This window comes from Myotis myotis, unplaced genomic scaffold (genome assembly GCF_014108235.1).
Source record: "Myotis myotis isolate mMyoMyo1 unplaced genomic scaffold, mMyoMyo1.p scaffold_m19_p_19, whole genome shotgun sequence".
In the NCBI taxonomy this organism is placed as follows: domain Eukaryota; kingdom Metazoa; phylum Chordata; class Mammalia; order Chiroptera; family Vespertilionidae; genus Myotis; species Myotis myotis.
In genome coordinates this window covers 24,811,227-24,825,450 of record NW_023416323.1, presented here as the reverse complement: position 1 = coordinate 24,825,450, position 14,224 = coordinate 24,811,227, and the positions used below count along the sequence as shown (strand labels likewise).

General features: G+C 40.3%; 1 protein-coding gene across 1 annotated transcript; it reads right to left on the bottom strand.

The window, feature by feature from the left end:
* Positions 1–1,957: 1,957 nt before the first annotated feature.
* LOC118674758 (DPEP2 neighbor protein-like) lies at positions 1,958–3,583 on the bottom strand. The gene is made up of 2 exons (XM_036346815.1): positions 3,517–3,583; positions 1,958–2,421 (listed from the first exon to the last, which is right to left on the bottom strand). The coding sequence occupies exons 1-2, from the start codon at positions 3,581–3,583 to the stop codon at positions 1,958–1,960; spliced, it is 531 nt and encodes a 176-aa protein (XP_036202708.1).
* Positions 3,584–14,224: the final 10,641 nt, after the last annotated feature.

Here is a 14,224-nt window from a genome sequence, read left to right as displayed (position 1 = left end):
CTATGAGTCACCCTCGGTCACAGCAAGTTTCAGAGACAGACACTAAGGGTCTAATCCCCAGTGCTGGGCAGTGGGGGTGGTCACTGCAGGAAGAGGTATTAGCGGTCTTTTGTGGGTTAACTGAGGCACCCAGTGGGAACTTTTTGGGAGCCCCAGTGCATGTGCCTCCTTCCTCTCACGCAGGTTAGGGAAATTTCTTAAATGATCAGGACCTGCCCTGGCCTTGAAGGTATGAGTTGGGGGAAGAGCAGTAACAGTCTTGATACTGTGTCTCCTGAGGACAAGTGTGTTGTCTTTCCACATGGTGGTGATTTCAGCCCTGCTGGAGGGCCAAGCAGCTGACAGTGCCCCTTTTGCTCTGAGCTGCTGAGGCAGGTGGGCCTGGGACACCTCTCCAAAGCCTTTGCTCTTTCTTGTCTGCTGATACCCCTTTCCCCCATTCCCCAGGACCAACTGTCCCCTTAACTGATGAGATACCCACAGCAGTAAGAGTGATCTTTCCATCACCATCACATCAATTTACTACCCTGTTTTAAGCCTACCCATGACTCCCATCACACTTAAGATCCACACTCCTCACCATGATTGACAAGGCTCACTGTATAGTCTGGCCCATACCCACTTCTCCCATCACATCTTCATTCTTTTCCCTTTCCTACTGGCCACACTGGCCGCTCTGCTGGTCCTAGAACAGGTGGCTATTTCTACCTCAGGGTCTACATTTGCCATATCGTCCTCCAGGAATACTCTTCCTCCAGCTCCTCATGGGACCCGTCACATTTCCACTGAAAATTCACCTCCTCCAAGAAGCCTCCATTGACCACCTTGTGTTATTTAGCACCCCCTTATCACTCTAGCCTCTTATTCTATTTTACTTTTCTTTATATCAGTTATCATTACTTGAAATTATATTACTGATTTGTTTGTCTCTTCCTTTTGTGGATGCTTTCAGGGGAGGGACTTGAGTCATCTCCGTCACCAAAATATCCCAAGCGACGAGCACAGGTGCTTAATAAATATTTTTTGAGTAAGTTGATGGATAAAAACAGCATTTTCTCAGTCCTGCCTTCTCTCCTCTCTCTCTCTCTCTCTCTCTCTCTCTCTCTCTCTCTCTCTCTCTCTCTCTCTCTCTCTCTCTCTCAGAAATACTCATAGTTTCAGCCTGAGACTTGCCCCAATTTGCACAGGTGTTATTGCAGGAGCCCGTAGAAGCTGCACCTAAGGGTCCTTTTTGGAGGCAGTAGGTCTTACAGGATCAGGTATCCCACATGGGAATGTATTTCAAGCGAACAGGGAGGTTTGGGGCCTCACATTGGACAACTGGATTTCAAGTCAAACCATGGCTTTTACAGAAACTTATTTTATTGATCAGTAAGGGACCCCACTGAGGACAGATAAGCTGGGAATAAAAAAGCAGGTGAGCCCTGGGGGATAAGGGTTGCTGCTAGACACTTTCCAGGGAGCAGGACTTCCTGAGTCTCCCTATTCGGCTCCTGAGACCCCAGTCCAAGGGCTCCCTCTGGTACCGCAGACTGCTTCGTTCAGTTTCAAGAAGCCTCTGTTGTGTTGATGGCCGCTGGCAATGACTTGGGGCAGAAGCCCATCTGGTAGACAGGGTGGGGCCTTGCTAAGGCTACTCTGCATCCTCTCTGCTCCTGGATCCTACTGGGCTCACAGAGTGCAGACTTTTCTTCTGCCCAAGAAGGGACTCTAGGGGGCTGAGCAGAGGACCATCAGGTTTTCTGCCAGGCCAGCTTTAGCCCTGGGATGCTCAAAGCAGACTCCCATTTGAAACTTCATTTCTAAGGTTCCTTGTCCTTGTCTGTTTAGAAGGAGGCTCCTGGCTGAAGAAGGCACAGACAGAATGGCTCAGGTTGTAATCACCAGTGGGGGTCACTGAAGGAAGAGGCATTAGCTGCCTTAGGCCATTAAATGCTTGTCCTCTCTGCAGAGTGCCTCAGCCAGCAAACTTCTGTGGGGTCAGCCTCCAGCCACCATGCTCCAGTCGTTGAATTTTGGGGCTGGAGCAACCAAGGTCTTCATCCAACACTTCCACAGGGTGACGTCGCTTGAGTGCTTGTCTGGGGACTGGCTTCTCTGCCTCCACCTTTGTTGGGGTCAGCTTCTGTGGAGTCACCCTCCTGCCATCATCCTCCAGTCTTGGAATTTTGGGGCTGGAGCAACCGAGGTCTTTGCTTGACCATTTCACAGGATAATGTCTCTTATGTGCTCCTCTGGGGACTGACTTCTCTGCCTTCACCTTTGCTGGGGTGGCCAAAGGAGCATCCCCATAGGACCGGTAGCCAGCGACCAAGCAGTATGTCTCCCCATGCCAGCCCACTCGGGTTTCTCCCTGCCTTCGGTAGGGGACACGGTAGTGACCAGGTGTAGGAGTCACTGTTGCTAGAAAGAAAATTAGAACTGATCAGTCACTTGTGCTATACTCTGTCCTACCAGGACATCCCCTCTCTCAAGTCTCTCCCAGGTTCTTGCTGAAGCCTTCTAATTTGCTTGGCATCCCAAACACAGCCTTAACCCATCACTACTGTGAGACCCATAGAGAAGGGGTGCTGCTGCAAAAGCAATTCTCTGGGGTCTAGGAAAGCAGCAGGAGACCAGAAAATCTTCCCCATTCCCAGAGAAAACAGAATCCAAAAATAATTGCATTCAGGATCTCCATCTTTCCCACAACATATAAAAGATTTCTTACAGACCATCACTCTGAGGCTTTAAGGAAATGCCTTCCAAGTGTGGGAAAAAATAATTTAATATAAACTGGTTTTAGAACCCCCTCCCACCTTGGCAACTCCTCTCAGGCTCGATTCATACTGATTTTTCAACCACACTGAATTCCAGTCCTCTGGTACTTTTATCTAGATCAGAAAAAGGCCAGATACTGAGGCAGAGTGACCAGGAGGTTGAAAGCCAGATTCTGGGTACCAAGTCTAGGCTCATATCAACCCAACCTTCTGGTTTACCATTTCCTCGAGCCCTCCTTTCTTCATCACTCCCCTTAGCTCTTTTGTTCTTCCCATGGTTGGGCCCACCCTTTCTCTTAGTACTCAGCAGCTCAGCTTGGGATGTGTCTGAGGGACCCATGTGGATGTCTGCATGACAGTACAGTGAAGGTGACTGAGTTTGAAAGAGAGGTTCATGAGCACAGCTCAACAGTTTTTTCTCAAATTCTCCACTGATCACTTGCACACAAAAATGCACCCGACTTTTGCTAAGAAGCCAACCAGTAAAGGGGCTGAATGGAAGTATCCTGTAGCCCAAAGGGGATGGTTACAACAAGAAAGATGAGAATCTTTCTGAACATTTGCCCAGGAATGACATTGCACTTGTCCTCAGCAGTGAGCGGGAACTCTGTGGGTCTCTGATGGGGGACCCAGGCTACTGGTATTACATATAGCTAGGGCAGTTCTTAGATGTGATAGACAAGCCCCAAAGGATCATGTGACTACCAGGTGAGGTTGCATGTACACCAAACGTCCTAGATGCCCAGCCTAGGCCTACCTGCTGTGCTGCACTCCAAGGGGACAGAGGACAAGTCACACTGCATGTACAAGATCCGGTCAATCATCTCTTTGTCAGGCAACTAAACAGATTGGTATCTGGTAGAGAACTGGTAGGGAAGGTTCTCCTGGAACACCACATTTCTGCAGTTACTCTGCCATGGAAACCGTGATGTCATCACTACTCGTGAGGTCACATACGGAATCTGTGGCTTAGGCTCTCGAGGTTTTGAGGAGAGTGGGCTGTGCCCTACCTGTGCCCTCGCACCTGGCCCTCCCCTCTCATGCCTTAATCAAGTAGCCACTCCCTGGGGAGCATACTTGTGGACTGGCACAGCCCCGGACCTTAGGAAGGCAAGAGAAACCCCATTCTGAGATTAGCATGAAAAGCAAGATTAACCTAAGCCAGCCAGGTTTTTGGCACTGACCCTAAGTATCCAACAGTTGGAGAGGCAGAGATTTGTGTGGATGGGGGAATCAAGGAAGGCTCCCTGGTGGTGGGCCTGAAGGACAAATGAGATGTGGACCCGGGGAGGGAGAGGGGAGACATTTCAGTTGGGAAGAGTAAAAACAAATGTCAATTCATAGAATCCTCATGTTTTTATAACTGAGGACTCAAAAGCCAAGAGGTTAAGGGACCTACCCACGGTTTCACAGGTGGTGCAGAGGTGTTCTGTTCAACGGTAGGGCTTCATGGTGGGGATGTAGATTTATGGCTTATAGGAGTGTAAGGACAAGCTCATCAACATTTCAGAGTGACACTGGGAGAGATGTTCAAAGTACTCCAAGGCAAAGTGAGGGCCCTGAATGACTTCAGAGTGGGAATAATGGGCCCATTTTAATACAAAATTAAAAACAAATTCAAGACAAAATAACATAATATGAAATGACAACCCAATGAACACACTTCTCTCCCTCCACCAAAAGGAAAATAATGGCAGTGCCACCACCATGGAAAGGACAAGATTTGGGCGCAGAAGCAGCCCAGGTGAAAACCATGGTCAACACTATGAAGAGGTGTTATTGAAAGCCAATTTTTTTGCTACTCAGAGGAGGAAATAGATAATTCTGTCCTTAGCATGGTCAGGCCCATAGAAAGAAATTATACAGGGGCTGGAGGAGGTTAATGGGAGATAAAAGGGGACCTATGTAATACTTTCAACAATAAAGAGAAAAAGAAAGAAATCATATTTGGGGCATCCTTTGGTAGTGTGGCCAAGAACTTCCTAGCAATGTAAGATAACCTTCCTTGGGAGAGGGATCCCTGTTGCTGACCTTTAGTAAGCAAAGATGGGACATTTGTTTGCTTGGGCTGTTGCAGAGGGATGTATCCATGAGATAAACTGTGTAGGTTACCATTTTATATAATTTTTAAAATATAGTGTTTTATTATTATTATTATTTTATATATTTTATTGATTTTTTACAGAGAGGAAGGGAGACAGAGAGTTAGAAACATCAATGAGAGAGAAACATCGATCAGCTGCCTCCTGCACATCTCCCACTGGGGAAGTGCCCGCAGCCCAGGTATATGCCCTTGACTGGAATCAAACCCGGGATCCTTCGGTCCGCAGGCTGACGCTCCATCCACTGAGCCAAACCGGTTTCGGCTATTTTTATTTTTTATTTTCAGGGAGAGGAAGGGAAAGGGAGAAAGAAAAATAGAAACATTGATGAGAGAGAAACAACAATTAGCTGCTTCCCGCCCACCCCCTACTGGGGATTGAGCCTGCAACCCAGACATGTGCCCTGATCGGGAATTGAACCGTTACCTGGTTTATAAGTCGGTGCTCAACCACTGAGCCATGCTGGCTGGGCTTTATAAACTATGTATCTTCAATTTCTCTCCTTTTTAAAAGTCATGTGCGAAAAAGATTATGTATGCATTTCCTAAACCTAGTAGTCATAGTTGTATATCTTTTTAATTGTATACCTTGACATACCATATTTTCTTCTTCTGTGGCAAATTAGCTGGTGATGTAAGGCATGGTAGTTCATGTGTGGCCTCAGAGTGAATGACCTGGGTAGACTCTAACCCTTCTTCTATGGTTTGGGGAGGATGCCTTTCTGCTCTGTTTTTCCAAGGGTTTGGCTGCCATGTCCCAGATGCAGGCCGCAGCCATAAGTGCTACTTCCTTCCACCAGGGACCATTAGTGATTGAGTAGCTGCTCTAACCATCACAAAAATAGATAAACATGTGTTTCCTACCTTCCAGAGATCTCAAGGCTTCAGCCACTTGGAACCACATATAAACAGCATTCCAAGATTGAGGAGAAACAAACTTTATCTTTACTCTAGGGCTAGGTCCCTTGGAGAAGAAAGCCATGCCTTGATTTCCTTCCTTGGAAATCCCAGCAGGACTTGTATTTTCTGACGCATTCTCCATGGCCCTCCAGCAGCATGCTTGCCTGGGTCTTTCACCTTCCCTGGAGAGGGTGTTGGAGATGGGAGTAGGGCAGTGATATGTGATCAGCATGCCATTATCCCAGAATCCCACAGAAATAACTTCAATATTTAGGCACATTTTTGTAAGATAAATCTTTTGTAGTGATCTTTTTTTCTTTATCTCTCTTTAATACACTTTGGAATGAAATGCATCCAAATTTTAAATATTTGCCTCTTGCAGTGTGGTATAATATGAACAGAAAAAAAGTGAACATTTCTTCTGCAAGGAATTTTAGAATTTCAGGTTGAATTTCAATTTTTAAAATAAGCTAAATTATGTTTCGCTCTCCTGCTACGTGTCTAACAATAATCATATGGGTATTTTTCTGCTCTTCTGGGTGCAGATTGCCCTGTACGTCACATCTCTCCATCTGAGGCTCCCCATGTGTTCTATCACTCTCTTGCAGAAATGCTTCTCCTTTTCCCTAAGTTTTGTTGCTATAGTCTCGACTGTCATTTCCTCAGCACCATCTGTAGACTGATATTTTGTGGAAATTTGTATAGGTTCCAAGTAAGAATTCTGCTCAACAGGCCAGCATATTTAGTTTTTAGGAGAAAAGAAAGTAATTGATTAATTCCTATTCTAGTCCATTCTCTTTTTCCCTCCACTTCATCCCATTCTACCCTCACATGAAGATATTCTTATAGCTTTGAAATGGAATCAAATTTCCAGGCTGTATAATTAAATTTCAGTAAAAAATTCCACTTACCAGAATGCTCACAATACTAATATTGTTGTTATAAATAAGACACTTGATTAAAAGGGGGCACACTTGTCTATATCCTTAATGTGCATTTCTAATGAGTCTTAGCAGGAGGCTGATTCACATGAAAATGCACAATTAGCTCATCCAACTTTAATATACCATTATCTGCACCCAGGCCCTCTCTTCATTACCATTTGAATGCACTGTTTTCTTTGGAGTTTTGTGCAGGAAACAAATCCCTGTATATGGCACACAGCCTTAGACTCTGATTTGTCTGCCTTTGCCCTTTAGACAAAAGGCCAAAACAACATGCACCCATGGTGCATTAATTTTCAATCTCTGACTATTTTTGAAATTGTAATGCAGCACATTTCTTTTCTAAGGGACTTAGTAGACAATGTAGAAGTGGATATAGCCAAGGGATTTGTTATTTTGAATGGTGGCACACCATCTTTCCTACATGGACTGTCCAGATTAAAGGGTTTGCTTTAAAGTGCTAATGAAACGCAATTAAATGAAATATTACTTGAAAACTGATTTCACTATTATATTTAATTTACTTTACCATCAGTGTCTGGAGTCAGACAATTGGTTGCCTAAAATAAAAATAGAGAAGCCCTAGCTGGTTTGGCTCAGTACATAGAGCATCAGCCTGTGGACCAAAGGGTCCTGGGTTTGATTTAGGTCAAGGGCACATACCACAGTTGCAGGCTCCTCTCCTTGGCCCAGGCCCTGGTCAGGGTGTGTGCAGGAGGCAGCCAATCCATATGTTTTAATTCCTATCAACGTTATCATTTGGCTTTTCATAAATTTTCAGTGTTTCTGGCATGCCTTGCTCCCACACTTGTCCAAGTTTCCCTGATATTTAGAATTCTATCTAATCTTAAACAAATAAAATCAATAACGAATTAAAAGGTCAGTGGGAAAGTAATAATCTTTTTATAAATGGTGCTGGGATAATTGATACCCATATACATAAGAATGAATTTGGATCCCTACTTCACATCATGCACAAAATAACTCAGAATGGGTCATAGATCTTCTGTAGAATAAACTTAACCAAAGAGGTAAAGTAATTATACACTGAAAAGTATAAAACACTGATGAACAAAATTAAAGTGGATATAAATAAACACGTGAAACACATTTCATCTTCATAAATCAGAAGATTAGTATTGTTAAAAATATCCACACTCCTTTATGGTCTACAGATTCAATGCAGTTCCTATCAAAGTCCCAATGGCATTTTTACAGAAATAGAAAACCCATTCCTAAAATTCATATGTATCCACAAAGGATCCAGAATAGCCTAAACAATCTTGAAAGAGAAGGGCAAAGCTGAAGGCATCATACATACTTCCTTATTGCAAAGCTACAGTAATTAATATAGTGCGATACTGGTACATAAAAAAAAAAAAAGACATTCAGAACAATGGAACAGAATAGAGAGTCCCAAAATAAACCCACACATATACGGCCACCTGATCTTCCACAGTGGTGCCAAGAATACACAGTGGGGAAAGGATAGTTTCTTCAATAAATGGTTTTGGGAAAATTGGATACAAATTTAGAATGAAATTGGACCTTTATCTTATGCCATACACAACAATTAACTGAAAATGTATTAAATATTTAAACATAAGATGTGAAACTCTGAAAGTCCTAGAAGAAAACATAGGGAAAACATCCATGACATTGGTCTTGGCAATTGTTTCTTGGGTATGACATCAAAAGTACAAGCAAAAAACAAAACAAAACAAAAATACCACAAGAACAGCCAAATGGGACTAAATCAAATGAAGAAGCTTCTGCACAGAAAGGAAACAATCAAAATAGAGAAAAGGCAACCTACAGAATGATAGAAATTATTTGTGAACCATTTATTTGATAAGTGGTTAATCTCTAAAATGTATAAGGAACATCTAGAACTTAATAGTAAAAAATAAACACATAACACATTTAAAAAATGGACTAAGGACTTGAATGAACATTCCTCCAAAGAAGACATACAAATGGCCAACAGGTATATGAAAATATACTCAACATTTCTAATTATCAGGGAAATGCAAATCAAAACCTTAATAAGCTATCATCACAACCTGTTACTTAGGATGACATTTAAAAAAACCGTCAAGCCCTGGCCGGTTTGGCTCAGTGGATAGAGCATCGGCCTGCAGACTGAAGGGTCCCGAGTTCGATTCTGGTCAAGGGCATGTACCTTGGTTGCAGGTGCATCCCCAGTGGCGGGTGTGCAGGAGGCAGCTGATCGATGTTTCTCTCTCATCGATGTTTCTAACTCTATCTCCCTTCCTCTCTGTAAAAATCAATAAAATATATTAAAAAAAGAAATAAAAAACCGTCAAAAACACAAAACAAAATAAAAGAACAAATATTGGTAAAAATTTGGATAAATTGGAACTCTGTACACTGTTGGTAGGAATGTAAAATTGTGCCTCCACTATGAAAAACAATATGGAGGTTTCTAAAAAAATTAAAAATAGAACTGCTGTTGATTCAGCATTTCTACTTCTAGGTATATATCCAAAATGTTTGAAATCAGAATCTCAATGAGATATACGAACTGCCATGATCATTGCAGCATTACTCACAATAGCCAATGGAAGCTCCTGAGTATCTATCTGTCTTGTGGTGAATCCTGGCACCCCATTCTTCCATCATAACCAGACAAAGGCCAATAACAAAACATTTTTATGGCAGATGTTTTTGTGTTCATAGCTATGATCTTTTCCACTAGTATACACATTGGAGAAATTATTAGTAAAAAATATGGAACGTTTATGATTCCTAAACACAAATTAGATTCATTTGAATATAAATTGTATTTGAAATGTTAAAATTATGGTAATAAAATAAAAGCACATCAAGTACCAGAATAAACCTAGTAAGACATACATATAACATCTAAGAGAAAATTGTAAAACATTTATGAGAGTAATTACAGAAAGCTGAAATATAGCATGGCAAGGGATTGGACAATTTAATATTATAAAATTATATTCACCCACAAATATTTATTGATTTAATTAGCCTACCCTCGAAATTATTGCCAGAATTTCACAAGTAGATTTTAAAATATAGCCAGATCAAAGAACCATGAGTAGCCAAGAGATTCTTGAAGATGAAAAAGATGGAAGGATTATTCTATCAAATGTTGATAGTCATGATAAAACTACTCTGCATCATACGGTGTGGTATTGGTGGTAGTATAGACAATTGGATCATTAGGATAAAATAGAATCCAAAAATGAACTCACACTGTATGGGCTGTAGATGAAGTTTACTCTTGGCAGTAAGAAGGAAATTCTTTTCAAAAGATGGTACTGGATCAATTGGATATCCAAATGGAAAAGAAATAGACTCCTATGTTACATAATAATCCAAAAGCAATTTCAGATAGATCATGTATCTTAAAATGATAGTGAACGCAATAATGTCTCTGGAATAGATTATATGAAAATATCTTTGTGAACTTGGATAGAAAAAGCCTTATTTATAAAGATACAAAAGCACTAATCTAAAAGGAAATGAGTGATACATTAAAAGAAAAAATACCACTTTTGTTTAACCAATGATATTATTAAAAATAGTGAAAGTCAAGTCACAGAGTTATTTATAATATACTATGCTGGGGTCCAACCCCAGCAGGTCCAGGGGTCCCCAAAGGTGTGGACGGAGTCGGCGAAGAAGGAATGACATGGAGACAGCGTTCACTTGATCAGCATCCTAGCCAGGATCTCTAGCCAGGATCTCCAGCCAAGTTCTGGTCTGGATCTCTAGCCAAGTTCTGTTCAGGATCTCCAGCGAAGTTCTGGTTAGGATCTCCAGTGAAGTTCTGTTTAGGATCTCCAGCCAGGTTCTGTGTCCATGTTCTCTTGCTAGGTTCTCCAGCCAGGTTCTGTAGCCATGTTCCCTCGCTAGGTTCTCCAGCCAGGTTCTGTCCAGGTTCTAATCAGGTTCTCTTGCCATGTTCTATCCAGGTTCTTCAGCCAGGTTCTCTCGCTAGGTTCTGTCTCTAGGTTCTGTGGCCAGTTTATGTCCAGGATCTTTTGCCATGTTCTCTCCAGTGAAGTTCTTCTGTCTCTAGGTTCTGTGTAGGTTCTGTGTCTAAGTTCTGTGTCTAGATTCTGTCTTCTAAGTTCTTTTTTTTATTATTTTATTTATTTAATTTTTTATTTTTAATTTTTTTTAATTTATTGCTTAAAGTATTACAAAGGGTATTACATATGTGTCCATTTTATCCCCTAGATTCTGTCTTCTAAGTTCTGTCTCCTGTTGTCTTGTAACATCTGTATTTATACCAGTTGATTCCAATCCTATCAATCTCTATTACAAAGGTTAGGGCGTTTCTTATCTCCATTCCAGGGAGTAAAGATTATGTAGCTTAAGCATGATTGTTCGTAGTTAAAGTGATTAATTACCCGCCTGGCACTTAGTTAAGAGGTTTTATTCCCTCCCTAACTTCAGGGGAAAATCCCTACCTGGGGAAACAACCTTTCTCAGAGACCTTGGTTAAAACACGTAGTGCCAAGAAGGTGAGCAAACATATTAAGAACAGTATGCCATATATGCCAGGTCCCTTGAAACAGCAAGCATGGACCGGCTCCCGGCAATACTAGTAGCCCGGTGCACGAAATTTGTGCACATTAAAAGAGAATTAATTGCCCTAACCGGTTTGGCTCAGTGGATAGAGCCAAAGACTCAAGGGTCCCAGGTTCGATTCTGGTCAAGGGCATGTACCTTGGTTGCGGGCACATCTCCAGTGGGGAGTGTGCAGGAGGCAGCTGATCGATGTTTCTCTCTCAATGATGTTTCTAACTCTCTGTCTCCCTTCCTCTCTGTAAAAAATCAATAATATATATATTTTTTTAAAAAAGGGAATTAATTAGCGGAGATATTTTAATATTGCTATTTGCCCTTTCTCTATAATAGAAGTGTGAGAGATGAAAGGAAATTAGTAAAATGTATATGAAAATAATATATAAATTTATTAATAATTAAACAGTAACAAAAGGATATAACAACAACAGAGGCATAATATAAAAATGACAAAAACATGATATGAAAACAACAAAAACATGATATAAACACAGCAGTGATGCAAACAATGACTGATAAAGTGATTAAACTTATTCTAATATCTCTTTGTACACCACATTAAGAGTGAAAACACTTTTAGAGTGCTTGACTAATTTCCCTTGTGGTGAAGTATTTAGAACTTTAACTGTAATGTCATATGCTCTTCAAACTCGAGAGAAAGCAACATATAACTGACCATGTGCGAAAACGGGTTCAGGTAGGAATATGCCTACTTTGTCTAGAGTTTGTCCTTTGTGATTTATTAATAGTCATCACAAATTCTGGCATCACGGGAAACCGACGTCGAATCCATTTAAATGGGAGGCCAGTTTCAGATGGGTATAAATCAATTCTTGGAATCAGAACAACCTCTCCCTCTGCAGATCCTGTTAATACTTCAGCTTTGATAATGTTAGGTCATAATCTTTTGATAATAAATCTGATACCATTACAAAGACCCCAATTACTATTGAGATTTCTCAATAGCATGAAGATTGCACCCATTTTCAATTTTAATTTATGATACGGCATTCCCGAAGGAGTAATACTACTCAGAAATTTGATGGGGAAATTTTCCTTTTCAGCATCATCTGTGGAATCAATGGAATCATCACTCAAATATGTGTGGAAATCTCCATCGAGTATATCCAAATTTTCTTCATTTAAATTTTGAACATGCTCATTTTTGGGACAAAGAATTGCACGTTTAGATATATTTTTAATATTATCTATAGCAGTGGTTCTCAACCTTGGCTGCACATTAAAATCACCTGGGAATCTTTTTAAAGTCCTGATTCCTGGGCCTCATCCTCCGGAAATTGTTTCTTTGTTATGGAATGGAGCCACAACATTAGTAACAAAGAAACAGAATTTCCAGAGGATGAGGGAGGCACAGAAATCAGGATTTTAAAAAGATTCCCAGGTGATTCTAATGTGCAGCCAAGGTTGAGAACCACTGATCTATAGCTACAGTATTTCCAAAGGTAGCTTCAATAATAGATCCATTACAAATCATTTCACTTCCACACTCTGCTCCGAGGGCGGGTTCCTGCCTGAAACCTCACCGGCACACCCTGAGGAGGGCACAGCCGTTTCCAAGACGACCCCTGCAGGACTGACTTCCTTCTGGTTGGTCACGCTTCTGGCTGTGATGTTACACCCAGGGTTTTTATATAAGTAAGATAATTTAAAAATTTGCATATCCAGAATATGTAAATAACTTATACAAATCAATAAAAAGGCAGGTAATACAATAAGAAAAAATGGTAAAGAGAATTGAATAACCGCTTTCAATGGAAAGATATCTCAGTGGCCATTAATATAAGGAAAAGTTCTCAACTTAATTAGTCATCAGGGAAATGCAAATTTAAACCACAAAGCCATACTATTGCATATTTACCCCAATGGCTAAAATAAAAAACATATATAATACTAAATGCTTAAGAGTATGAGAATTACTTTAAGTTCTACTTCTGATGGGGATATAAATGGACACAAGCACTTTGAAAAAGCACTTATTCCACTAAATTTGAGCATAAACATACCCAAGTATCTAAAATTTTCACTAGTACTTAGACATTGAACCAAAATGCTTATGTATGTAAGACACACACACACAAATGTTAAGAGCACAGTATCTTAATAGTCCAAACTAGATAACCCGAATGTACATCAATTTATATCAACTGTAAAATCAACTGTAAAATGAACAGAAAACACACTTGGCATCTTCACACTTTTTAATACTCTATATCAATGGAAAGGACAAGAAGATATATACATCTCATAAACAAAATGCTGAATAATTTTACCTTATTTTAATGTTGTTATTAATTTGCCTCGCTCCTTCCTTCTTCCTCCTGGCATGTGATTTAGAAAGTCTTTGTTCCAAATGCCATGAGCACTACTTGCCCAAGAGGGACTATGTTCTCTGCCTTGTAATCACCATGTAATCTGGAGGAATTTATATTTTGCTTTGGAAATTTATTTGCTAGTTGCTAACTTGAAGAGCATTATTTCTGTATTTTTGTATTTTATTGTGCAAATAATTCAAGAAATGACATCAAAATACATTTGTAGGGGAGGTATTACTTCTTTTTAGGCAAATATTTATATTTTATAACCCAATATTTGTATATTTTTTATCTAAAAAATAAAAGATGAGGAGATGTCCCAAGATTCAGGAAATAGTTATCTTCAAAATTATGTTTCATTGTGGTTTTACAAGTGTATTCTTATGTTCAACTTCTTGTATGTCAGTTATACTTCAAATAAAGTGGTTTAAAAATTATGTCCCATGGAATGAGTAAAGATTTTTTTAGCTTATCAGATCATATTTGGTAACTGATCCATGATAACTTGCTGAAGGAATAGGTTATAAGTAGGTTTTGAGAGAGACTATGTAAAAACCCTGTATTAGTTATATATATTTATTATGCTTTCCTTAGCATTAACATCAT

Excerpts from the sequence above, each read along its gene's own strand:
- LOC118674758 (XM_036346815.1), bottom strand. The coding sequence starts at position 3,583 with ATGATTGACCGGATCTTGTACATGCAGTGTGACTTGTCCTCTGTCCCC. Across the intron at positions 2,422-3,516 it reads CTTGGAGTGCAGCACAGCAG|TTCTAATTTTCTTTCTAGCA; the intron begins GTAGGCCTAGGC and ends GTGACTGATCAG.